We start from the raw sequence: 27,082 nt of genomic DNA on the forward strand, positions 1-27,082 counted from the left end.
TACAAATTTTGAAGAAAAAAAAAAAGATAGATTAATTAATAAGATCGCTGTACCAGAAATCCTTCAGCGCAGTACTGTGACAACATGCCTGAGAAACCATTCCGGACACTTCGTCAAGAGTATTGACGTAATCTGAGGGGGAAGTCGTGACAATATACAAGTTTAGGGCAAGACGTCGTCTCGACCCAATATAAAAACATTTGAGCCAAACAATCCCCAGTTTAAAAAAAAATAAATACAAATTAAAAAAAGGAAAAAAGGGCACAATAAACCTCTAGGGAAGAGGGGGGTTGGGTGGGGGGGGGGGCGACAACACCACGATTTCAAAGCAGCATTTGTGACAGTTAACTAGTCCGGCACCATGATCACCGGTCCGGCCTTCTAGCCCCACCGCTCTGCGGTCTCGGAGATGCCGCGCCCTCCCTGGCCCCCCTCCAGCTGCTGCAGGGCCACGGGCAGCAGCAGGTCGCTGAGGTGCGGGGTGGAGAAGGTGAACGCGTTGTGGACAGTAGGCTGAACAGGCGGGGTGGTGAGCGGGGAGGCCGAGGTGGATTGTGGCGGGCTTGTGGAGGTGGACGAGAACATGTCGGAGCTTTGGGACAGCGCCCGACTGATCGGCCGAGGGGACGGGGAAACCTCCTGGCCGGGGTTGGAGCCCTGTCGGAGAGTGCTGAGAAGGCCGTGCTGGAAGCGGCAGCGGGTGCCGTAGAGGCAGAAGCCGAAGGAGCTGAAGGTGTGGCACAGGGCTCCACGTGGCTTCCACGCCTTGGCCTGCTGGTGGAGCGGCGGGCCGGAAACGAGCTGCGTTTTCTCGCCACTGTCCGGTGGCTCCGTGCCGCAGTCCCCATCCCCACCCTCGACGTGCAGGAAGTTGCAGCGCGTGCCGAAGGGACAGACCCCGTAGGAGCGAAAGGTGCGACAGGGGACGTTTCGGCGGCGGCGGCGGCGGCAGGCAGGCCGCTGCTCCAGAGGGCTGTGCACAAACAAGCAGCGGGGGCCGTAGTAGCAGTACCCGGCCGTGTGGTAGCTGCGGCACAGCTCCGTCTTGTACTTGGGGTGTCGGAAGGGCACGTGAAGCTCGTGGAGGCCGTGGGCAAACTGACAGCGCTCGGCATACCTGCAGAATCCCGACGTGGCGTAGCTGGTGCACAGCTCCGTCTTGTAGCGGGTGGAGTAAACCCAGGGGATGAGGGGAGGCAGTAGCGAGTCCACCAAGGGTAAGAGGGCCTCGGCTATGGATAGACCGCCCTCTCCGTTTGAATCCTGGTCCGACAGCAGGCGGTCCAGCTCTTCGTCTCGGTGGGGGGGCAGGGAGAAGTCGTCGTCATCCCTCGCCTGAAAGATCACAACAGATACGGGTGAGCATGGACAACCCTGCGTCACCGGGGTCATCCGCATTCTCGGGGAACGCGGGAAAACTGTCCCTGTTTCGCCAAAACAAGAGCCCGGCTTATCCAAAGCAGTTGAATCAAGTGCAACTGCACCCAAAGCAGTTGAATCAAGTGCAACTGCACCCAAAGGAGTGGAACTGCAAGTGCAACTGCACCCAAAGCAGTGGAATCAATTGCAACTGCACCCGAAGCAGTGGAATCAATTGCAACTGCACCCAAAGCAGTGGAATCAATTGCAACTGCACCCAAAGCAGTTGAATCAAGTGCAACTGCACCCAAAGGAGTGGAACTGCAAGTGCAACTGCACTTGTGCAGTTGCACTTGCAGTTCCACTCCTTTGGATAACCATGGCCTGGATGAATGAGAACATTCACAGACTAGAGCCCGGCTTCAATTAGAGCCAAATCTTTAGATGTTCGATTCCCCTAAGGTTGGGGGAGGGGGTGGGGGTCACTTCACCTACCTCAGACATTACTTTCAATAGGTGTAGAGCCGCACAAAGACCTGTGGGGTTTGTTGGTCAGTCCACCCGGTACCAGCACCAAGTCCTCTCAAAAATAGTGAAATGAAGACCAGCAGGCCCGCCCAGTCTCTAAAACAAAGGTGCGCGGTGCGGCGGCACGGCCCTTAATAACCACCCTGCCTTGTTAAGTCACCTGCTCCCGCGCGTCGTCTTTTAACTTTGGCCCCAATTTCCCCTCCCGCGTCCCTTCGCAATGAGAATCAGCTGCGCTCCAATTGAGCGGCGGAGCGACTCCGCCGCCGACCAATCACGGCGACGAACCGATGACGTCAGAGCTTCCGGATCGACCCGCCGCTCCGCGAGAGGCAGACTTGATCGAGTTAAGAGCCGCGTCACGCCCGGGCCACGGGCCCAATACACATCCGGGAGAGGGGGGGGGCGTCGCCGCCTCCCGGCTCGAGCCGCGCTCATTCGGAGCTCGGGATAGGGAGAGAGAGGGGGGGGGGTGTTGAGACAAACCCGTTAATTAAATCCTGTTTGTTCCCGGGATGATACGAACACGTAGGAACAGGGTTAGGTGTCTCATGTAACGCCTGCTTCCCGGACGCCTCTGGGTGTATTTCGTGGCTTTTGGGCTGCTGGTCACAACAAAATCCCCTTGACACGTGACTGTCACGTGCCGTTTTTGTGGAAACTGTGATCTACTTCTGTGACTTCCTGTCATAATTTGAGTCTACTAGTATACTGGCCAGTAGTATACTATACTGGCCAGTAGTATACTGGCCAGTATAGTATACTACTGGCCAGTATACTGTCATGCTCTCCGTGTAGGTGCTATGCAACTGTCCTGGGCTGAGGGTCTTAGCAGGGGTGTCAAACTCCAGGCCTCGAGGGCCGCCGTGTCTGCAGGTATTTGTTGCAACCGTGCACTACACCACCTGATTAAGCCAGTCCCTTCCCCTCCTTGATCCAGGAGGTGAGCTAATTAGTTAAATCAGGTTGGTGTAGTGCACGGCAGACACTGCGGCCCTCGAGGCCTGGAGTCTGACACCCCTGGTCTAAGGACAGGCTGTTGTGTTGCTGCTGTAAAGCCCCTTGAGACTACTTTGTGACACTGGGATACCCAAATAAACCTGGCTTGGCGCGCCTGGGCCCGCTGGGTCGGGTTAGATGCTGCAGAAGCTGCTCACATGTGCACATGCTGTGTGGACGCATGTTGTTCAGGCAGCAGCGCAGTGATTATACTCAACAGCAGGACGTGTTGTCTTCAGGAGGAGTTTTAATGCAGCAGAGATGTCTCGTCGGTGCTGCAGCAGCGTCAGTACATCCTGCTACACCTGTGGCGAGGACACGCTTAAGATGCAGCGTGACTGCACTTCAGAAAGCCTATGTATGAGCTGTACCTCGGATGTGAAGCTGGTGACCGAGAGAAACCCCTGGGCTCCTCACATCTGTTGCGCAACATGTGCCGTCAACCTGAGAGCCTGGCTCAGAGGTACTCGGGAGTCGATGCCATTTGCAGTACCGGTGACATGGCGAGAACAGAAGGATCATGTGACAGACACTTACTTGTGTCTGACCAGTGTATCTGGCGTCTCTACTAAACACAAGAAATCTGTCGATACCCCCAACCTGCCTTCAGCCATGACACCAGCGCCACACGAGTTCGCCAGTATGGAGGCCACCAGAGACGTGGGGCCTAGACGAGGCGGATGAAGAGAACCAGATGTGGAAAACACGACACCGACCAACAATAACATAGCAAGATGAAGGGAGGTATTTTTGCTGGTCCACAGATCAGACGGGTCATCAATGTCAGGGAGTTAGAAGATCTGCTGGTGGGCCAGAGGAAACAGCCTTTCAGGATGTTGCCGAGAATGCTCTTGGCAACCTCAGAGCACCGAACTACACTGAGCTGCTGGACAACATGTACACAAAACCAGGAAGTGCAACGTTCTGCATCACAACGTGGACTTCTTCCCTGCAGGTGTTGGTGAGGAACACGGTCAAAGGTTTCACCAGGACATTGCCACCACGGAAAAGCGGTGTCAGGGCGACTGGAGTCCATCAGTGCTGGCCGACTACTGTCGGACAGACACGAGAGGCACCAGAGGCCGAGGACAAACCAAGACCCGCTGCAAAACTTCCTAAGCTCGGTCGAGCGACACCACGTGTTGGCATCGTCATGGATGAAACGTGTTACGCTCGGCAAGTTATTTGAAGGTTTCTCCAAATTCCTCCGTGATGCAGCACATCTGAGATGCTGTGACGTTGTCCATCTTTTTTTTTTTCACAAAGCAAAACGTTTGAAAACCGTGTTGCCCGGTTTGTCATTCGACCACTCAAGAGAAAGAGGCTGTGTGCGACCACGAAGAAAAAAAGACTTTATTTTTTTTTCTTAGCAAGATACATTAAAGGATACGGAGACATCGGAATAAAAAACACTGGAGAAAAAAGCCTTAAATTGTAGGATGTTTCTCTCTCCAACATACAAAATTGCATCCCCGTTGAACATAACCCGTGGTTCAAATCACCAGCCAGACCCCGTCCCAGACCCCACCCTATGAAGGAGAGCAACGTTTCACATATACAGTATTTTATTTCCTCTCCACAATTACACACTTCAGAGTTGACATAAAAAGTTTGTAATATGCCACATTCCCGTTGTTCAGATTAGTAGCTGCTATGAATTAAACATCTGGATTTCATAAGAAACTTTACAAGAGCCCACGCCGTGGACTCGCCCGTGAAGCCACTACACGATCCTTTGCTGGTTGTAACGATTCACAGCCTGGAATTACAGAGGAACAATTACCAACTCGCCGCCCATCCGCTGCACTCGCCCTCCCATCGCAACGAAAACGGGGGAAAACTAAACCAAACCAAATCAACCCACAAGCTGAGACACAACCGGAGAGTCCTTTCACATCATCATCATCATCATCATCATCATCATCACAGTCAGAGACATGACGTATGGACCGACACCAGGCGTTACATACTGCTGCTTCATAAACAGGACTTCGCCACCAAACCAGGACCATGATTTTGCTGGTTTTGTTTAGAACAAAGCCAATGGTACACAATAATACTGCGGCCTCGGGAGCAAATTCAGCATTACCTTACAGGTAAAGGTGTCGACAGCCACACGGGGGCACCTTCACGCCCCCGACCCCGCGGCCTGTGTGGGCTGCTGCCACCTCTCTCGTGCAGTAGTACCTCTAAGCCAAACGCACTGCCTCTGCATGTCATCATACACAGTAACACATGTGTATTACACACAAAATAAACACAATCAAACTAAACATGTTGATCCTTCTAACCCGGATAACCTACAGACCCTTCCAGAAACTACTCCCTCCTCCTGGATCCGTCTGCTGCACTCACAACTGCACCTCGGACCAAAACGTCTCGGGGGCCCACAACACCTCCCCCCCTTCAGCTGGACTAAACTGGTTGAAAGAAGAATGGCGATCAAGTTCACGGGAGGGGAGGACAGAACCCGGCTCGACGGGGACAAAACTCGACTAGCCAACAGTTAGAAGAACACGTATGTGACAACCCGGGGGGCTGGAGCAGAGGTGGGGGAAGAGGACAGTCTGGTGGGAAAAACTCCCAGGGAGGTCTCGACGCCTTAGCACTCGTTTCCTCGTCATCAGAACCTTCCCCGTGGACCGCGGTCGCCTTGCGATGTGTGTCACGGCAAGAAAAAGAAGCGGTTTGGGTCATGGTGTTGGGGAACAAGGTTAGATGGCTAAAAAAAAATAGTCGGCACGGGACAAGGACTCACAGGTCTGAGTAACGGAGACATGCTCGACGAGGAGGGATCGCACCCGCGGCCACAAGAGACACCCTGTAAACTAACTTTACCACGGAGCAAACCAGCAACGTCTTCGTTAAAACAGATCTTTCCACTTGGAGACAAGAGCTGAAATACACACGGCGGCAGGCTCTGGGGGCGCCACCCGCAACTGTCTCCACCCTAATCCCGCCACCCATCCTGATCGCACGGCCGTCCACCTCTGAATGGTGCAAATATTTACATACAAGACAGACCCGGAGGAGAAATAAAGTGTGCTTTATCACAAACGGTTTCAGGAAGAAGAAGTATGTCGATTTAAATTACACGTTTAAAAATATGTCGTTAAAAAGGGGAGCGAAATACCGGAGGAGTCCGAATAAAATACCGGAGGAGTCCGAATAAAAGAGTCGAGCCCAGAGTGTTGTGTGGGAGTGTTGGTGAGTGTTTGCATGTTGAATCCATGAAATGTAAATGTATAGTCATCTAAGTGCTGGTGTGTGTGTGTGTGTGTGTGTGTATGTGTGTGTGTGTGTGTATATGTGTGTGTGTGTGTGTATGAATGAGAGGGAGAGAAAGAGAGAAAAAGAATGCACATAAACTTTGGGAGGACCAACACAAAAAAACAAAAACAAAAAACAAAAAAAAAAAACAAAAAGAAATTGACTACTGTTACGGTGCGCTGTGCAGCCTGCTGAGTAAAGGCTTGACCACAGACACCCCCCCCCCCTCCTCCATCCCCCACCCCAATGCCCTCCCATGTCCTGCTGAGACAGCCCTCTAGTGTCTCTTGGTGCCCTCATCAGTCTTCCAGAATAATGGGCTCGCTGGTACTGGATGGTAGCAAAGGCATGGCGATGGCCCTGGGAGGCGGCGGCAGCTTGATTCTGACGGGCAGGTGGGGTTTCCTGGCTGCCCGCCGCATCTCAGACTGGGTCAGGTGTTTCCTCAGGGCCCTGTACACAAGACAGGAGGACAAAGTGAGACGACAAACTCTTCCCACCAGACCGACTAAGACTAGACTTTACACTGAGTGGCATTACTAGCGATACACACTTCAGTACTTTCCTTGGCTGGTGGTCAAGTCACCTAATCACTGCTCTGCAGGGTTGTGTCCTACACTACTTTGGCAGGGTTGTGTCCTACACTGTTCTGGCGGGGTTGTGTCCTACACTGCTCTGGCGGGGTTGTGTCCTACACTGCTCTGGCGGGGTTGTGTCCTACACTGTTCTGGCGGGGTTGTGTCCTACAATGCTCTGGCGGGGTTGTGTCCTACACTACTCTGGCGGGGTTGTGTCCTACAATGCTCTGGCGGGGTTGTGTCCTACACTGCTCTGGCGGGGTTGTGTCCTACACCACTCTGGCGGGGTTGTGTCGTGTCCTACAATGCTCTGGTAGGGTTGTGTCCTACACTGCTCTGGCGGGGTTGTGTGCTACACTGCTCTGGCGGGGTTGTGTCCTACACCACTCTGGCGGGGTTGTGTCGTGTCCTACAATGCTCTGGTAGGGTTGTGTCCTACACTGCTCTGGCGGGGTTGTGTGCTACACTGCTCTGGCAGGGTTGTGTCCCACACTGCTCTGGCGGGGTTGTGTCCTACACTGTTCTGGCAGGGTTGTGTCCTACACTACTCTGGCAGGGTTGTGTCCTACACTGTCCTGGCAGGGTTGTGTCCTACAGTGCTCTGGCAGGGTTGTGTCCTACACTACTCTGGCGGGGTTGTGTGCTACACTACTCTGGCGGGGTTGTGTCCTACACTACTCTGGCGGGGTTGTGTCCTACACTACTCTGGCGGGGTTGTGTCCTACACTACTCTGGCAGGGTTGTGTCCTACACTACTCTGGCAGGGTTGTGTCCTACACTACTCTGGCAGGGTTGTGTCCTACACTGCTCTGGCAGGGTTGTGTCCTACACTGCTCTGGCGGGGTTGTGTCCTACACTACTCTGGCAGGGTTGTGTCCTACACTACTCTGGCAGGGTTGTGTCCTACAATGCTCTGGCAGGGTTGTGTCCTACACTACTCTGGCAGGGTTGTGTCCTACAATGCTCTGGCAGGGTTGTGTCCTACACTACTCTGGCAGGGTTGTGTCCTACACTGCTCTGGCGGGGTTGTGTCCTACACTACTCTGGCGGGGTTGTGTCCTACACTACTCTGGCAGGGTTGTGTCCTACAATGATTTGGCAGGGTTGTGTCCTACACTGCTCTGGCGGGGTTGTGTCCTACACTGTTCTGGCAGGGTTGTGTCCTACACTGTTCTGGCAGGGTTGTGTCCTACACTACTCTGGCAGGGTTGTGTCCTACACTGTTCTGGCAGGGTTGTGTCCTACACTACTCTGGCGGGGTTGTGTCCTACACTGCTCTGGCAAGGTTGTGTCCTACACTACTCTGCAGGGTTGTGTCCTACACTACTCTGGCGGGGTTGTGTCCTACAATGCTCTGCAGGGTTGTGTCCTACACTACTTTGGCAGGGTTGTGTCCTACACTGTTCTGGCAGGGTTGTGTCCTACACTGTTCTGGCGGGGTTGTGTCCTACACTGTTCTGGCGGGGTTGTGTCCTATACTACTCTGGCGGGGTTGTGTCCTACACTGCTCTGGCGGGGTTGTGTCCTACACTGCTCTGGCGGGGTTGTGTCCTACACTGCTCTGGCGGGGTTGTGTCCTACAATGCTCTGGCGGGGTTGTGTCCTACACTACTCTGGCGGGGTTGTGTCCTACACTGCTCTGGCGGGGTTGTGTCCTACACTACTCTGGCGGGGTTGTGTCCTACACTACTCTGGCGGGGTTGTGTCCTACACTGCTCTGGCGGGGTTGTGTCCTACACTGCTCTGGCGGGGTTGTGTCCTACACTGCTCTGGCGGGGTTGTGTCCTACAATGCTCTGGCGGGGTTGTGTCCTACACTACTCTGGCGGGGTTGTGTCCTACACTGCTCTGGCGGGGTTGTGTCCTACAATGCTCTGGCGGGGTTGTGTCCTACACTGCTCTGGCGGGGTTGTGTCCTACACTGCTCTGGCAGAGTTGTGTCCTACACTGCTCTGGCAGGGTTGTGTCCTACAATGCTCTGGCGGGGTTGTGTCCTACAATGCTCTGGCGGGGTTGTGTCCTACACTGTTCTGGCGGGGTTGTGTCCTACACTACTCTGGCGGGGTTGTGTCCTACACTACTCTGGCGGGGTTGTGTCCTACAATGCTCTGGCGGGGTTGTGTCCTACACTGTTCTGGCGGGGTTGTGTCCTACACTACTCTGGCGGGGTTGTGTCCTACACTGTTCTGGCGGGGTTGTGTCCTACACTACTCTGGCGGGGTTGTGTCCTACAGTACTCTGGCGGGGTTGTGTCCTACACTGCTCTGGCAAGGTTGTGTCCTACACTACTCTGCAGGGTTGTGTCCTACACTACTCTGGCGGGGTTGTGTCCTACACTGCTCTGGCGGGGTTGTGTCCTACACTACTCTGGCGGGGTTGTGTCCTACACTGCTCTGGCGGGGTTGTGTCCTACACTGTTCTGGCAGGGTTGTGTCCTACACTGCTCTGGCAAGGTTGTGTCCTACACTACTATGCAGGGTTGTGTCCTACACTACTCTGGCGGGGTTGTGTCCTACACTACTCTGGCGGGGTTGTGTCCTACACTACTCTGGCGGGGTTGTGTCCTACACTACTCTGGCGGGGTTGTGTCTTACACTACTCTGGCGGGGTTGTGTCCTACACTACTCTGGCGGGGTTGTGTCCTACACTACTCTGGCGGGGTTGTGTCCTACACTACTCTGGCGGGGTTGTGTCCTACACTACTCTGGCGGGGTTGTGTCCTACACTACTCTGGCGGGGTTGTGTCCTACACTGCTCTGGCAAGGTTGTGTCCTACACTGTTCTGGCAGGGTTGTGTCCTACACTACTCTGGCAGGGTTGTGTCCTACACTACTCTGGCGGGGTTGTGTCCTACACTGTTCTGGCAGGGTTGTGTCCTACACTACTCTGGCGGGGTTGTGTCCTACACTGCTCTGGCAGAGTTGTGTCCTACACTGCTCTGGCGGGGTTGTGTCCTACACTACTCTGGCGGGGTTGTGTCCTACACTGCTCTGGCAGAGTTGTGTCCTACACTGCTCTGGCAGGGTTGTGTCCTACACTGTTCTGGCGGGGTTGTGTCCTACACTACTCTGGCGGGGTTGTGTCCTACACTGCTCTGGCAGTGTTGTGTCCTACACTACTCTGCAGTGTTGTGTCCTACACTACTCTGGCAAGGTTGTGTCCTACACCGTACTCTCAACGTCTTAATATCCGTCCTAACAGGTGTCAATCCTGCCTCTCTGTGTGTCCATCTTTCTCCACACATGATTATGACATGATGACAGACAGAACAGTAACTATCCACTCGGGCCACTTTAGGGGGTACAGCTGGTTAATGCAAACAGCCTGTGCTTCTCGACACCAGTCAGTTTAGCTGCAATTCGATGAGTCGCACAATTCAGTTACTGTTCAGATGAACGCTGGGATGGGCGAGAAGTGTTATCTGTAAGCAGGGCTCAATTTGTGACGGATCCTGCCAGAACAGGGTCCGGGACTGCCCAGACTGGGACCAGCAACTATCTGATTGAATCCGGCATCTCCTTGTCACAATCAAAACCTGTAAATAAGCCTACCAACACGGGGATCGCCGGTTCGAATCCCCGTGTTACCTACGGCTTGGTCGGGTGTCTCTACAGATGGCCATGTCTGCGGGTGGGAGGCCAGATGTGGGTATGTGTCCTGGTCCCTGCACTAGTGTCTCCTCTGGTCGGTCGTGGCGTCTGTTGGGGGGGGCGGAGGATAGCGTGATCCTCCCACGTGCTACGTCCCCCTGATGAAACTCCTCACTGTCAGGTGAAAAGAAGCAGCTGGTGACTCCACATGTATCGGAGGAGGCATGTGGTAGTCTGAAGCCTCCCCAGATCGGCAGAGAGGGTGGAGCAGAGACCGGCACAGCTCGGAAGAGTGGGGTAATTGGCCGGGTACAATTGGCAAGAAAAGGGGGGGGAAACAAAACCAGTAAATAAATGTTGTGTAACATTTAATGTTATCTTTTCCGTCATTCTTGTATTTTCTATTGAAGTTGGTTGTGAATGGTTTATATTTGTCTCTTCTGGATACATTTTACACCAGATTTAAGAATGGAGCAGAGGAGATCCATAAACAGAGACAGAATACCTCACTTAGGTCGGTTTCTTAGCCTGCTTGCTTTTCATGGTTGTAAATAGAACTTTTGGCCCTAATTCCACTTCACCCCCATCGTAGTGACCCACAGACAGGAGGGAGACAACAGGGAGGTGACGGGACAGTCAACGTAAACAAACGCCTTGTTTAGTTTTAACAGCTGGCACCTAGGTGTTACCCAATGTCCTCAAGGTACTGTGGATTTTTTGATGCTTTCCATGACACCCCCCCCCCCTGAACAGTGCCCTCTCTGTTCCGTGACCTCCTCATTTGCAAATTAACCACTGTCTGTCAGACTTGACGCATGGTATGATCATTTGTGCCAGTCGTCATGGAGCATCTCAGAAAAAGACACCCTCCAGGGATTATACACCTGAGTATCTACAGTTCATGAGGGAGGACAGTGGAATGGTGAGGATGCAAGGAGTAGAGGTGACAAAGGCATATGAGTTTAAATACTTGAGGTCAACTGTCCAAAGTAACGGGGAGTGCAGAAGAGAGGTGAAGAAGAGAGTGCAGGCAGGGTGGCGTGGGTGGAGAAGAGTGTCAGGAGTGATGTGTGACAGAAGGGTACCAGCAAGAGTTAAAGGGAAGGTTTACAAGATGGTTGTGAGACCAGCTATGTTGTATGGTTTGGAGACAGCGGCACTGATGAAAAGACAGGAGGTGGAGCTGGAGGTGGCAGAATTGAAGATAAGATTTTCATTGGGAGTGACGAAGGAGGACAGGATTAGGAACGAGTATATTAGAGGGACAGCTCAGGTTGGACGGTTTGGAGACAAAGCAAGAGAGGCAAGATGGAGATGGTTTGGACATGTGTGGAGGAGAGATGCTGGGTATATTGGGAGAAGGATGCTGAATATGGAGCTGCCAGGGAAGAGGAGAAGAGGAAGGCCAAAGAGGAGGTTTATGGATGTGGTGAGGGAGGACATGCAGGTGGCTGGTGTGACAGAGGAAGATGCAGAGGACAGGAAGCGATGGAAACGGATGATCCGCTGTGGCGCCCCCTAACGGGAGCAGCCAAAAGTAGTAATAGTAGTAGTTGTTAAGTGACTTTGAGTATTAGAAAAGGGCTATATAAGTTCAATTTTTCATTATTATTATTATCATTATAGTAGTAGCAGCACCAGTAGTGTCTAAACATAATGAGGCAAAAAAATCTGCAGGAACTGTGTGATGCTGTCCAGTCAGATTCCAGTGAAATGTTTCCGGAACCGCGATGTGTCCATGGGCAAAGAATTAAGGCTGCTCTGGAAGTGAAAGAGGGTCCTATCCAGTACTGAGTAGGTATACCTCGGTACAGGGTTTGACAATAAGGGTTGCAAGTAAAACACTGGCTTGGGCAATTTACTTATTCAGTCACTTGCCAACAAGCTACCAATTAAAGCCCCCCCTTTTTTTTCTTGTACCTTTCCAATTACCCCACTCTTCCAAGCTGTCCCTGGTTGCTGCTCCACCCGCTACGCTGATCGGGGGAGGGCTGCAGACTACCACATGCCTCCTCCGATACATGTGGAGTCACCAGCCGCTTCTTTTGACCTGACAATGAGGAGTTCCACCAGTGGGAGGTAGCGCAATTGTGCCTGTAGGGACACCCGAACAAGCCGGAGGTAACACGGGGATTCGAACCGGTGATCCCCGTGCTGGTAGGCAACGGAATAGACCGCTACGCTACCTGGACACCCCACCAATTACAGTTTTTAATCCAGTATGTCCGCTAATATTCTCCTTTCTGTTCTGCCACTGGCTATCATGTGCCCTTGCTGTGTTTTAACTGACCGATCCTATCTTATGCTGCCGCTTCAGTGCAAGCAACCATGGTCCTCGACTTGTGCCGAGTACACATGGCAGTAGCTGAGACCATTTACAAACTATATATTACCGGGTGTCTTTTGTGGCCACGAACACCACTGGGTTGGGTGCATCTCCCTGGTTTACTTTTTGCCGTTTAATGACTGACTGGGAGGTGGTTCTCAAACCAGGAGCGAACGGCCTTCCATTGGTGGAGAATGGCAGGCCTCCAGCCTGTGAACAAACGGGAGAAAAATGTCTCACGGTGAGAGGTGGAATCACTCTTGACAAAGGAATAAAAGATGTTAAGCACAGATATTACACGGCAATGCTCTAAACATTTCAGTCTAGCGAAGATGGACTGAGCTCAGACGAGGATTCGGCATGGTGTACTGCAAGTTATTCTGCCTGTCTAGCTTTTTTATTACAACAGTTGAGGGCGGGTGGAGTCTAGGAAATACTGACGCTGTCGAAAGGCCTCTTTCCCAGCAGACCCGGGCCACCGCGTGGCTGGTTGGCCTGGTTACGATTAATGGGTGTAGGTGCTCCACGGGGAGCCTTCAACTTCAGGGGCGCTGAAATGGCTGAAGAGGAAAACCAAAAATACAATCTTAGAAAAACCACAATCTTAACTCCTCAGTGATACTGAGAAAGTATTCAGAAGAAAAAATGTAACACATGTAAGAGGTTACATGATATTAATGTCAGATGTGATTCTTTCTAGTACATTCTTACCAAGATCCTTCACTATGGTGGCCAGTGACTGGCGAGGGATCACCCTGTTCTTCAGAGGAGCCTTTGTAGCTTTAGGCAGCCTGATCATACCTGAGGGGAGACAAGTTAGCAGTTAAACTTCTGAATCGATGTGCAACACAGTTGTATAAAATATTCAGAAATCCTGAACCAAAACATGAGTTGAGTAGCCTTTTTTGTGGTAGATGATGGCGCCTGTTTACATACACTCAGCCTTGACAGCATTGGCATTGATAGATGCATAGGGCCGCCTGGCAGCACGGCGGGGCTGCAGGATGTCCTCACAGACACGGCGCGCAATGCGGGTTAGTTTGGTGGTCTGCAGGATGAAGGTCTGCCGGTTCTTCGCCAGAAGTTTGGCACGGCCCTCACTGCGTGTGAAGGGCGACAGGCCCTGGACTTCCTGCCGCGTCATGTGGGCGCGTGGGCCGGACTCCTGAAGAGGGAGAGAAAAGAGGGATACAGTGCTGGTGGTAACAACATCAACTGTTTAACCATTTTGGTTTGCAGTTCTTCAACAACGAAGTGATGCTACTGATGCAAAGCTATGGGCGAAGGTCAAACAGACTGACCACAAAGTGACAACTCCTACGGTCCTCAGATAATTAACAGACACAAGATCAGACTAATGTAAGAAACAAGACATACCGAGCCAGTTCTAGTGGCGCCTTCTAGCTGTGTGGGGGTCTTTAGGCCTCCATACTTCTTCCAGTAAATCCAGCAGGAGGCGCACAGTCTACACTGCATATTGGGGGGTCCCCAGGCATACCACTGAGGAGACTGGGCCGCTAGTTTGGTGAGAGAGAGTAATGAAAGAGTAAAAATATGCTCGACAACGCTTCATCCTACTTAAGACGTACTGAAGGTACTTCCCCGGTGGTCAAGATCTTAACATTTCAGGTTTGTATTGAGCAGGGCTGGATAAATCACACCCGTCACACAGAGCTCCAGCACCTCAACAGGGATCACCCTAACCCAACCCAATATAACTTAGTGTATTGTGTGTGTGTGTGTAGGGGGGGTATTTTGCAACACATTAAAGGGATAAAAAATGGGATAGAAAAGGTAACTGTATACTATATTGTGGGGAGAGCCATGTTTTTTTGTCAGCTAGCGGTGGATTGTCGGTGTGTTTCACTGTGTACTCTGAGACTGCGGGCTTATTTTTGTCTTGCACTGCTGTGAATTCGTAGATATCTTTCTATAATGTGTAGCCGTGAGATTTTCCACTTACAGTGGGAGGGTCCACTATAGGTTACTCGGTACTTGTAACACCTCTTTAAGCTTAGTACAGTTCTAAGCTGTACCAATCTTAAGATTGGGGCAGTGTCATCTTCCAAAGCAATACCACTACCCTTATTCTGTCTGGCTCACAGCTCCTGTGGAGGAACATCTTGCTAAAGCCACCCCCACTACTCTTATACTAACTGGCTTGCTACCCACGGCAGCTCCTGTGGAGAACTATCGGTGTAAAGCAAACCCTCCAATTACTCTGACACTGTCTCGTTCGCTACCCATGGCAGTTCCTGTGAGGAACATGCTAAAGTAATCCCACTACTCTTATAGTGTCTAGCTTGCTCCCTGCAGAGGAACACCAGGGTAAATCATGCGAGTGAAATTTCATTTATCTAGCACTTTTAAAAACACAGTTGCAAAGTGCTTCACACTAAATACAGAAAATATAAATAAATACATAAAAATAAACTGAATGAATATAAGACGTGGCATAGGGAGTAACAGACCAAGCTAAAAACGAACCAAAACAGAAGGCAGGGGTGGGGATCTATACCAAGGCTTGCCTGAAAAGATGGGTTTTTAGAAGCCGCTTAAAACAGTCCAAAGAGTCAGCAAATCTAACGGCTTGGGAAAGATTATTCCAGAGGCTTGGGGCTAAAACTGCAAAGGCACGGTCACCTTTTGTTTTGCAGTTGGCGTGAGGGACGGATAAAAGACCGAGGTTTGAGGATCGGCGTGGTCGGGAAGTGGAATGAGAAGATCAGAAATGCAACTGGGGGCAAGATCATGCGGTGCTTTAAATGTAATCAGTAAGATCTTATAGCTTATTCTGAATTTTACGGGACGCCAATGGAGGGAATAGGGGTAATATGGGACCTACGGCTAGTTCTAGCGAGTAGTCTAGCAGCCTCATTCTGAACCAACTGTAGATGATTTAAAGTAGCTTGGTTGAGGTGCCTCTACTCCACTCCTGTTATCATACAAGACTGGCAGCGGCGCCACAGATCACATTGCAATTGGAATCGCACTCGTACTAATTTGCCTCACCTACAGGCGCAGGTACCAGAAACCTCCTTCTATACGGGGCTATAGAACTGTCAGTCTACAGTAAACCAGGCCAATTTCCTTCCTGCTTTTGCCTCCAAGCCTGCTCTGAACATTCTTGCTTTTAGCGAGACCTGAATTCGTCCTGAGAAGACTGTTAACACCCGCAGTAGTTTGTTAAGGGTTTTCTTTCTCACGTTCCTCTCGCTTTCCTGGGCTAGGTGATGGTACTCATTACACCCTCCTGGAAATATGCTCTAGTCTCCCTCCATCTCACTTCAACCTTCTTTGAATTTCACGCCGTTTCTTTCACTCAACCAGCTAAGCTTATGCTGATGGTTGTCTACAGACAGCCAGGTCAACTAAAAAAAACTGTTGAGGAGTGTGACATGTTGCTTCAGCAACTGACTGAGGATGGCACACACCATTGCTCATCCTTGGTGATTTTAATATTCACCTTGACAATAAAGAAGCTTTTGACTCTCTCCAGTTTTTGGCTTCCTTTGACCCATTCCTCTTAAATACCTCAGCCACCCACTTCACTGGTAATCAGCCTGACCTCATTCTAATACGTAAGTGTGCTGCCTCACACCTCAGTCACACCCCTACACACACCAGACCACTACTTTCTTCAATTTTCTTTCTCTCCCTCCTGCTACTTCTGCCCCCTACTCGTTTGTTTTCTGACTAAACCTCTGCTTTTTGTCTCTCACCAGCCTACCAGCCTCTGTGTCCTCCAACCTTCCTCATATGCAAGCCTTTACTGACTATGCAACTGCTGCTCTGTGTGCAACCCTTTCCTCAGTACTTAAATGTTGTTCTTATGTCACTAAGCCAGCCTGAGCAAAGCCGTCGAGTCTATGGCTGACAAGACACTCAGAGAGAATAGGGCCAGGCTCAGAGCAGCCGAGAGGAAATGGTAAGATTCAACAACGCTGATCTGTCTCTTTATCAGTCACTGCTATCTTCGTTTTCTATCGGCCAGTCTCACTGCTCACTGTTTCTAGCCAAAACACTCAAATGAGCAGCCTACAAGCAGCTATCCTCCTTTCTCTCTATGCATAATTTATTTTTTGTTCTACATCAGTCTGTTTTTAAAAGTGGTCATTTCACAAAGCCAAAAATGCCTGGCAATTCCTCTATTCTCAATCTCCTTAATCTATCTGCTACACTTTACAAAGTGACTCACCACATTCTAGTGTCTACACTATTGGTCTTAAGTGGTTCAAATCCTATCTAACAGGGAGGCTGTTCCAAGTCTTCTGGTGGGTCAGGTGTCCACCCCTCTCTCCAGGTCACAACAGATGTGCCTGAAGGCTCGGTGCTTGGCCTTCTCCTCGTTACTCTCCATTCTACCTCTCTATAGTACCTCGCTCGATCATCTCCACTTACAGCTTTTCCTACCATTCATACACCGATGACACCCAATTCTATCTCTCCTGTCCTCCTCATGACACTACTGTGTCTGCAAGAGTTGCTGACTGCCTCACTGACATCTTTGCTTGGTTGAGGGGAGGGCCACCTCCTGCTCAATTTATCCAAAACAGAGCTGCTGGTTATTCACGCCAACGCCACTGCCTCCAGCGACAAGAGCTGGGAATCGGCAGTGACCTCCTAATTCAATACTGCATCAATATTTGGTTGCCCATTCGATATGTATGGGGATTTTTCAAGTACTGCGATTCTCTAGGTATTATGATTCAATATTATGATTTTTTCCTTTCTGCTGAAAATATATCTAATACAACTGCAGTGCATCGCCAACATTATGACATATCCCCCCCCCCCTCGAGTAATAAAATATAGTCTAATTATGAGGGCAAGTAATCAAATCAGAGACTGCATCTCTGAGAAGTGCCTTTTTCCCCCCCTTTTTCTCCCCAGTTGTACTTGGCCAATCACCCTGCTCTCTGAGCCGTCCCGGTTGCTGCTCCACCCCCTCAACCGATACAGGGCTGCAGACTACCACGTCTCCTCCGGTACATGTGGAGACGCCAGCCGCTTCTTTTCACCTGACAGTGAGGAGTTTCGCCAGGGGGATGTAGCATGTGGGAGGATCACGCTCTTCCCCCCAGTTCCCCCTCCCCCCTGAACAGGCGCTCCGACCGACCACAGGAGGCACTAGTGCAGCGACCAGGACACATACCCACATTCGGCTTCCCACCCACAGACACAGCAAATTGTGTCTGTAGGGACAACCAACCAAGCCAGAAGTAACATGAGGATTCGAACCGCCGATCCCTGTGTTGGTAGGCAACGGAATAGACCGCTACGCTACCCGGACGCCCTGTAAAGTGCTTTTAATGAGTTTTACTGAAAAAATGTATTTGGCACTATTCAAAATATGTACATAGTGGGCTGCATAGAATAAAGCCGCGTGCCTCTGAAAAAAAAAGTGTACCTGGTCTCATCACCACTGTTGATGTACATGAACTTGTAACTTTAAGCCACCTTGAAAATATGCAAAAGGTATGCTATTGATTAGCAAAGATTTAAAAAATAAAATCTTGAAATGACTTGAAAAATCTTAAAACAATTATATTTTCTAGTAAAAACATTAAATTTGAACTGAAAATGTGCTAAACAGCTGTAAACAAACTGTATATCAATACTGTATACAACACTCAGGTCTGGGTAGTAATGGATTACATGTAATTGGGACTACATAATCTGTTTACAAAAATTAACTATAATCAACTCAGATTACGATTGAAAAATGTGCAATTAGATTTAGTTACATTGTCAAGGATTACTCGATTACATTTTTGGTTACATCTTTAAAATATGACAATTTTAAAATTATGAAACCTTTTTTCAACCAATGCTCTACTAACTCACGAAAAGCGCGCCTGACATTCAGGGTTTAAGAGTACGAGAGATTAAGATGTACTTCTTTAATCCCTATGGGGAAATTAATCCTCTGCATTTAACCCATCCTCTCCGTGTAGCTCGGATGGGTTTCTTAGACAAGTGCTCCACTCTGTGGTAGTGATGGGCAGAGCAGTTCTTTTCAGGGTACTGAATCATTAGAATCAGTTCATTGAAAAATATTTGTTCAAAACATTCGGGCTTGACCGGAGCTCCGACCGTGTAGTCCCAGTCACTGAGCTGAAATATGGCCGAACATTCAGCTAAACTCACTGACCGGTGAACCAAGAACAGTCGTTCATGAAGGATCAGCCAGCGAGCTGAGAATGTAGTTGGATAAAGATACCGTCTGCAAACTAAAAGCTGCTGTAACAAAGTCCTACCCTGTTATGTAGGCACGGATGTTTTCGTGATACCGGATTATTAAATAAAATATTTGTTACCACCTCCTATTTCAAAAAATGGGAGGGAGGGAGAGGGGCAGGTTTGAGCAACTCAGCAACTGTCACTGTGACACTGCCCGCGGTCATTGTTTGTTTCTAAGGTTCCTTGTTTCACTTGTGGTGACTGTCCCCTTCTCGGAGAAGTGATGCTGACTGGTTGTTTAGCTGATCAAACGTGTGTGGGGGGGGGGGGCAGTGGCAGCTATAAATGTATAACAAAATCCCTGTGCTCTTGTCGTCCCACAGATCATCCAAAGGATGGAGTTATTCTAAGCGGTTCTTGAGAATCTGAACTCCACCTGCACATTAACTCTGTCCGGGACAAACTGGCACACAACTGCCATGCAAATTTGCAAATGTGGTCCCAGCAATCTTCTGTTGTTTACAGTCGTTTATCTCATCTGTCAAACTCTGTTATACAAGTCTGGTATGGCGCTTTTTGAGAAGACTTTCCTCCCGGTGGAGAAGGAGCTTGGATCATGGCTTTAAATGAGTTTTTCCACTGTGTCGAATGAGACCGTTTCTTTATCGAAATCACCTGCCACTGTGCCAGAACAACATTTCCACTGCACACTGTCCTGTTTGCGCGCTATTCAGCGGTTTTTGTGACAACACTTGCTATAGTTGGTAGTAAAAGCTGGAATCTACAGACAAAGTCAAACACTAGTAACTCTGACCAAATACACAGGTGTGACCCGTTTTAATTTGTGACTTGAAAAACAGTTAGCTTGTATTTATCAGACAATTGTGGCTCAAAAATGTTATGTTGGGTTTAAATGGATACTGTTGTCATGTTTGAATACCCTGGGATACCGTATTACCGTTACAACATCCAACCCTAGTCGACCACATCCAGAACAGGGCTGAGAACTTTCCACTGTAAAGCACACTGCTAATGCAGTCTGAGCAGGGGAGAAGGTGTGTACATGATACTGACTTAGGTACTCACTATGGCAGCTCTCACAACTGAGTCCTTTCTGAAAGCCCGCGGCGCCATTCATGCCCGGCTTGCTACCAGGCGCCATTATCTGGTTAGGGTTGGGTTTGGTGCTAGAGAAAGGTCAGAGGGATATAGTTAGGGTCGGGTCTACAATGTGGTATTTCAACAGCGAAACGATTCCAGACAGCATTAAGACTTGCAGTCAGGCAGAATACTCACTAGGTGGGGATGTACACCTGTTTGAGCTTGCTGTCTGCTTCTGCTGCCTTTAGTCGTTTCTGACAAAGAGACACAAGGAAAACATGCATGATTAACATGTCTAAAATAAACATGAGCATGGATTAGCCACACATGGAGAGGTGAATGGTAACGGTGACCTGGGAGGCAGGTGGCGCCCCTGACAGGCAGAAAAGCAAGACAGATTTCAACTAATCATTCAATATACAGAGGAACAAGAATTGACTTGTGTTTTTTATACATTTTGATATACTATATTGATCCCCGTGGGGAAACTCCTCTCTGCATTTAACCCACCCTAGCTGTGTAGCTAGGATCGGTGGGCAGCTGCTGTGCTGCTCCCAAGGACCAACTCCAGCTCTTTTCCCATTACCTTGGTCAGGGGCACAGACAGGAGTATTAACCCTAACATACATGTCTTTCTGATGGTGGGGGAAACCGGAGCACCCGTAGAAAACCCACCACAGACACGGGGAGAACATGCAAACTACACACAGAGGATGACCTGGGAGGACCCCCAAGGTTGGACAACCCCGGGGTTCGAACCTAGGACCTTCTTGCCATGAGGCGACAGCCGTAACCACTGCACCACTGTGCTGCTTGAACGTATTAGCAGATATACTTTATTACCTGCCATGAGTCCATTTTACATGTTTTTAATTTGAGCTGTTGTGGCACAGCTTGAGACAGTGAAACCTATGATTTGGCAATTCTGGACTTTAGGGGGAAAAAACTATTTCACGGGGATATTTTCCATGTTAACTATGATCTCTCCAACTTGTGCACCAAATATTTTACAAATGGACTAATGGTCAAATTACGATGATTTTCACTGCCTAGCCATGCACTTTGCTCAGTTCATCATTTTTATGGCAACCATTTTCTTTGTTCTCTTTGTTTTAGCGTTCAGGGTCAATGGGTCAAAACCTTAGTAAAAGAATGAAATAGAATCCAATATAGTTGACACAGTTTATAGGAATACCTATGAGTTAATGATAGGGAGGAAAGTGGAATGGTGAGGATGCAAGGAGTAGAGGTGACGGACAAAGGTATATGAGCTTAAATACTTGGGGTCAACTGTCCAAAGTAACAGCGAGTGCAGAAGAGAGGTGAAGAAGAGAGTGCAGGCAGGGTGGAGAAGAGTGTCAGGAGTGATTGGTGACAGAAGGGTACCAGCAATAGTTAAAGGTTTACAAGATGGTAGTGAGACCAGCTATGTTATATGGTTTGGAGACAGTGGCACTGATGAAAAGACAGGAGGTGGAGCTGGAGGTGGCAGAGATGAAGATGATAAGATTTTCATTGGGAGTGATGAAGAAGGACAGGATTAGGAACAAGTATATTAGTGGGACAGCTCAAGTTGGACGATTTGGAGACAAAGTAAGAGAGGCAAGATTGAGATGGCTTGGACATGTGTGGAGGAGAGATGCTGGGTATACTGGGAGAAGGATGCTGAATATGGAGCTGCCAGGGAAGAGAAGAGGAAGGCCAAAGAGGAGGTTTATGGATGTGGTGAGGGAGGACATGCAGGTGGCTGGTGTGACAGAGGAAGATGCAGAGGACAGGAAGAGACGGAAACAGACGATCCGGTGTGGCGCCCCCTAGCGGGAGTAGCCGAAAGTAGTAGTAGAAGAGGATAGTTGGCACAGTTTGTCCAAGAGATGTTAAATAATCGTTCAACCCAGATCATCTATAATATTTTGTGGAAATGAAAAATAAAGAAATTGTTTGGTTTTAAAAATCCATCACACAGTTGTTCTTATCATGCATTTAAGTTATTTAAAAAGTTTACTAATTATATAATTATAATTAGACCAATGGTCACCAAATACCATCACTGCTCTTCTTCGCAATCATCACTGAAGTTAGTGGCTATGATGTGTATCCATTTCCATACACTTGCATCACATTTTGTATCCATGTTTCCTTTATATTGTGTGCCAGTTTTAGTGGGAATTTTTGCCTTTTTTTGATAAGCCATGATGAAGCTCAGCGCATGGTGGTACAGTTGTAGAACTCAGCTGCATATTTACAGGTAGTTTCATGTCAAGAGCACTTCTGATTTCAGAGATATGGCTTACCAAGGGAGACATTTGATTATAGCGCCACCATCTGTCCGATTTGGGTAATATTTGTCACTGCCGAAATTTATATGCTGTCTTTCAACATTAATGCCCACGATATACCATCTAATCTGACATTGTGAAAATTGAGAGTAACACTCGCACAGCACTTAAACTTGAGACTTATTTACTTGGATTTAAAAAAAACCAAAAAAAACAGCTTAGTGTGTTGTGCTGCATTGTGAGGCTTGCCTCTTCACCTACCTGTTGGATGTAGCGGTCAGTAGTCTTCCACATGTAGTAGAATTGTACCACACTGGCTAGTGACTTCCAGGGCAGCTGGGAGGAGGGAGAGACAATCTATCAGCTACTACACAACTTTACAAGTAACTGCATGATCAGACAAGTATTGTGTTTCCAAGTACTAGGTGCTGTTTAACTACATTCACATCCCACAAGGACTGCACATCAAGCCACACCCACAGACGGATTTCCCAGAAGCCTCTCAGTGCTTATCAGGGTAGGGCAACATCCATGCATCCATTATCCAGACCGCTTATCCTGCTCTAAGGGTCGCAGGGATGCTGCAGCCTATCCCAGCAGTCACTGGGCGGCAGGCGGGGAGACACCCTGGACAGGCCGCCAGCCCATCACAGGGCCCACACATTCACTCCTAGGGACAATTTATCACGGCCCATTCACCTGACCTACGAGGGTTTTCATTTGTAATAGCCAGATTTTGTCAAAACTAGCTGTCACAGGCAGATCACATTATTGCACACACTATTTTCCATGTCGCCTCAGAGGAGAAGCTAAACATGTTATGCACATCACACATTGTGAAAATACATAAGAAATGATGTTATGATCTCGTTATGACCTCATTAAAAAGTCTCACTCTTGCTAACGAGGGAAAAGGTGATAACCGTGTTAAACATGTGGACCTAGCTCCTAGATGTGAAATAAAAACACGACGCCATCAGAGAACCAGCTTACAAAATCTTGGCGGATGTCGTTGAAGTCTTTGCCGTATTTCTCCAGGGCTTCCTCAAACAGCATGGCCTCAGAAGCACTCCACTCCTCCATCTCGTCTCGGCATAGCACGGGCCCTCCCTGGGGGACCAGGGTGGACATGGCCTTGGCCAGGTCATAGTTGTTCTTCTGCAGTGTATCCATAGCATGGAACTGAAAGCAGAGTGAGTGAGAAAATAACAAACAGAGACTAAGAATTGGGTATTTGCGATGGCATATACAGCAGTGTGTCAATGGTCACACGTCACGACTTTTCTTTTCCTGAATGTTTGACTTGGTTCGTGCAGGACCAGTGCGTCTCACCAGTGTTATGTCTCTGGAGGCTGCAGCGGCGCTCATGTGGAGACTGGGCTGACGGATGGAGCTACTGCAGTCCAAGGCCCGGGCAAACGTCCCCACAGCTCTGCATGACAAACAGCTGCTAGTTACCACAAGTTACATCAAGCTAGCTTCCTCAGCACCAGGTAAGTGTAGCATCTGAAATGCAGAAATCTAAGTGCCACCGAATGTGTCAGAGGCCTTGAAGAGAACATCCATTCATCCATTATCCATCCATCCATCATCTGAACTGCTTATCCTACTCTCAGGGTCGCGGAGATGCTGGAGCCTATCCCAGCAGTCATTGGGCGGCAGGCGGGGAGACACCCTGGACAGGCCACCAGGCCATCACACAGGGCCGAGACACACACACACACACACACACACACACACACACACACACACACACACACACACACACACCAAGGGGCAATTTATTACGGCCGTATCACCTGACCTATATGTCTTTGGACTGTGGGAGGAAACCCACGCAGACACGGGGAGAACATGCAAACTCCAGATGACCCAGGAAGACCCCCAAGGCTGGACTACCCCGGGGCTCGAACCCAGAACCTTCTTGCTGTGAGGCGACCGCGCTAACCACTGCGCCAACGTGCCTCCCTGAAGAGAATATGCACTACTCCATTAAAATAAAATCGATCTTTAATTAAAAAAAATATGTAGCTTCACTTTAAAATGGGGTGGCAGATTAATTTGGGATTCTCCCATGATAAAGCAGATTAAAATGCCCTGAGGTAGTGAGTTTTACGCTACAAATCAGGGGAGGATTTGTGTGTGCAAAAAAAACAAAAAAAAAACAAGTGCATATGCACCATTGCAATGCAACTAAACAGTCCCAAATCCAGTGTCTGCAACGTCTTGGAATCTAAAACTGAAGTAAACTAAACACGGCAATGAAGAGAGATTATGACAAGCAAAGATGAAGAAACAGGCTGGACCTTTCCGTCCTTGTTTTTTGAAAGCTGTTAGGTCGAAAACAGCAAAATGTCACAAGTTCTTCCAAAAGTGCTTCCTCAAGTCCACAGAGAATGACATGAAGGGTTCTTATCTTTTAAGTAAACATTTTCCACAACTTCTCCTTGGACATACAACAGAAGGTCCTCGACAGAGGCCTCACAGTCTCTGAATGACTGTAACTTAAACACAGTCGTTTAGAGCCTGTGAGGCTGCTCACCGAACACACCACCCAAACCTTCAGCCACGACGCGTCATCTCGGTGGCTGAAAATGAGATCTCGACTAAAGATTACACTGCAAATATGCAATCGCAGTGGGTAAATACACAATTTCATAAACTCATTTTACCATTTTCCATTACCGCAAATTTTCCTGGACATTTGATCAATCGTTTCATTTCCCAGGCTAGTCTATAAACTTCCAGGTTTTCCTGGAGTTGTACTAACTCTACATCATATGAATATGAGCGGCAACACAACAGCTTTTGCTTATCAGGCCGAGTAAAATCTGACGACTGAGGTGGTGTAGTGCACGTAACTGGACTGTGGATCAGTGGAAACTGTTCTGTGAAGGAAAAAAAAAAAGTCATGATACACACTCTTTCCAACTCAGTGGACGACTGAGAATGGAGATTGACTCGGTAATAATTTCGACAAGCGTGTGCTGCACCAACAGTGAAGTGTTGACATGGTGATGTGATGGACGGGAGTGTTGTGCATGCTTTGAGGACAAAAACCTCAGGACATCTGATCAGACAGCACAAAGGCCCCGGCTGAACCTGCTCGAGTATCTTTGGGAAATTTTTGAACTTAAAATAAGGGCACATTTAACACGGGCATCTTCCATCAACAACCTACTGGTTGCATTGCAGGAGATGTGGAGGACTGTACCACTTTCATGTCAGTAGCTGCTTTTCCACCAGGGGAACTACCCGAACAATTTAAGGGGGCCGGCAGCTTTGCTGGTGTTTCCACTAGAGGAACTAACCCTGACCGGAACTCTTACAGGAGCGTCTCTAGTCCCTGCTCTGGGGTCGGTACTTCTGAGCAGCCCTGAAAATCTGCTGGGAGGGGCTCGACGCTGATTGGTTGAACGTCGGAAGCAACCAGCCTACTACTTCGGTGTTCAACAAGCGCAATTTTATAAGCCAGCAACCAAGCTGTGTGGTAGCCAGCACAACACTAGAGAATTTCGATCAAGCGAAATGGAGAAATCAAGCCGAAAAATGGGACTGTCGAGGAGGTGCAGGCTTTGTTGGTTTACTACGCCACTGACGAGGTTCAGCAGGGGTCTCATGAGCCCGGTGGTTTCTACATTTCTATGGAAACATGTCACTCGAGAGGGCCGACTACGCGGTAGTTCGCGCCAGCCTGGGAGTTCATGGAGTTCTTCCCATGGAAAATCGCCTAGTATCAATTGGTAGAAGGCCTCGCACAATCCAGTAACACACTTATCCACACATACAATATTTACTTTTTGCAATGAAAGCATGTTTTGCTCTGAACAACAGGTAACTCAACACCCCCCCCCCTTTTCTCCCAAATTCTTCTGAGCCGGTCTCTGCTCCACCCCCTCTGCCAATCTGGGGAGGGCTGCAGACTACCACGTGCCTCCTCCCATACATGTGGAGTCATCAGCCGCTTCTTTTCACCTGACAGTGAGGAGTTTCACCAGGGGGATGTAGCGCGTGGGAGGATCACGCTATTCCCCCCAGTTCCCCTTCCCCCCTGAACAGGCGCTCCAACAACCAGAGGAGGTGCTAATGCAGCGACCAGGACACATACCCACATTCGGCTTCCCACCCACAGATACGGCCAATTTTGTCTGTAGGGACCAATCGGAGGTAACACGGGGATCTGAACCGACGATCCCCTTGTTGGTAGGCAACGAAATAGACCGCCATGCTACCCGGACACCCGGTATCTCAATATTTTAAGGAGGGTGGTGTACAGTACCTTTAAGGCCCTGAATAACCTAGCTCCTTCATATCTGTCTGAACTCCTTCTTATCCACACGCCCTCCCGTACTCTCAGATCCTCTTCTGCTCTCCAACTCACTACAGGCTCGACTACCATGGGGACTAGAGCCTTCAGTCATTCTGCCCCCCGCCTATGGAGCTCTCTGCCACAACACATTCACAACACTGACTCTCTTTCAACCTTCACATCCCATCTCAAAACGCACCTTTTCACACTGGCATATTCAGTCTGATCCACGCTTCAGAGTTTTGTGCAGATGATGATTTGATACTTACCTGTTGTGTTAACTTTTTATTGTCTACCCTGCTTTGTTTTATGCTGTCTGATACAGTGCTGCTTGGGTTTTTTAACTGTGTTCTGTAAGGTGTCCTTGAGTGCTCTGAAAGGCGCCCACAAATAAAAAGTATTATTATTATTACTGCAGAGATTTTCCATTAAATATTCACCTGATGGAGAGCAAGTTTTATGTTAACAGAGCAACACTTTCTTTACAGGGACTTCACCGTACTGAACTACACTTGATTCCCGCAATTTAACCAGGAATTGCTTAAGAGAAGAAAGAGCTGA

At 49.1% G+C, this 27,082-nt stretch overlaps 2 protein-coding genes across 2 annotated transcripts in view; both read right to left on the reverse strand.

Moving 5' to 3' along the window:
• Nucleotides 1–381: 381 nt before the first annotated feature.
• On the reverse strand, nt 382–1,398 carry cth1 (cysteine three histidine 1). Its single transcript, XM_056300235.1, has one exon. The coding sequence runs from the start codon at nt 1,396–1,398 to the stop codon at nt 382–384; it is 1,017 nt and encodes a 338-aa protein (XP_056156210.1).
• A 4,987-nt stretch (nt 1,399–6,385) lies between these two features.
• mta2 (metastasis associated 1 family, member 2) overlaps nt 6,386–27,082 on the reverse strand; it is a 46,569-nt gene continuing 25,872 nt past the window's right edge. Inside the window, exons 8-18 of the mRNA XM_056300030.1 lie at nt 23,545–23,644; nt 23,206–23,394; nt 22,474–22,548; nt 20,129–20,187; nt 19,919–20,019; nt 14,027–14,166; nt 13,586–13,814; nt 13,361–13,450; nt 13,091–13,209; nt 12,717–12,859; nt 6,386–6,609 (exon numbers count right to left, since the gene is read on the reverse strand). Coding sequence (XP_056156005.1) covers nt 6,456–6,609; nt 12,717–12,859; nt 13,091–13,209; nt 13,361–13,450; nt 13,586–13,814; nt 14,027–14,166; nt 19,919–20,019; nt 20,129–20,187; nt 22,474–22,548; nt 23,206–23,394; nt 23,545–23,644 — 1,399 coding nt within the window. The 3' untranslated portion in view covers nt 6,386–6,455. The remainder of the gene's footprint in view (nt 6,610–12,716; nt 12,860–13,090; nt 13,210–13,360; nt 13,451–13,585; nt 13,815–14,026; nt 14,167–19,918; nt 20,020–20,128; nt 20,188–22,473; nt 22,549–23,205; nt 23,395–23,544; nt 23,645–27,082) is intronic.

Source organism: Lampris incognitus, chromosome 20, assembly GCF_029633865.1.
Source record: "Lampris incognitus isolate fLamInc1 chromosome 20, fLamInc1.hap2, whole genome shotgun sequence".
NCBI classification, from domain to species: domain Eukaryota; kingdom Metazoa; phylum Chordata; class Actinopteri; order Lampriformes; family Lampridae; genus Lampris; species Lampris incognitus.

Bases quoted from the DNA above. Each gene is read 5' to 3' on its own strand.
- cth1 (XM_056300235.1), bottom strand. From the start codon at position 1,398: ATGCGGATGACCCCGGTGACGCAGGGTTGTCCATGCTCACCCGTATCT.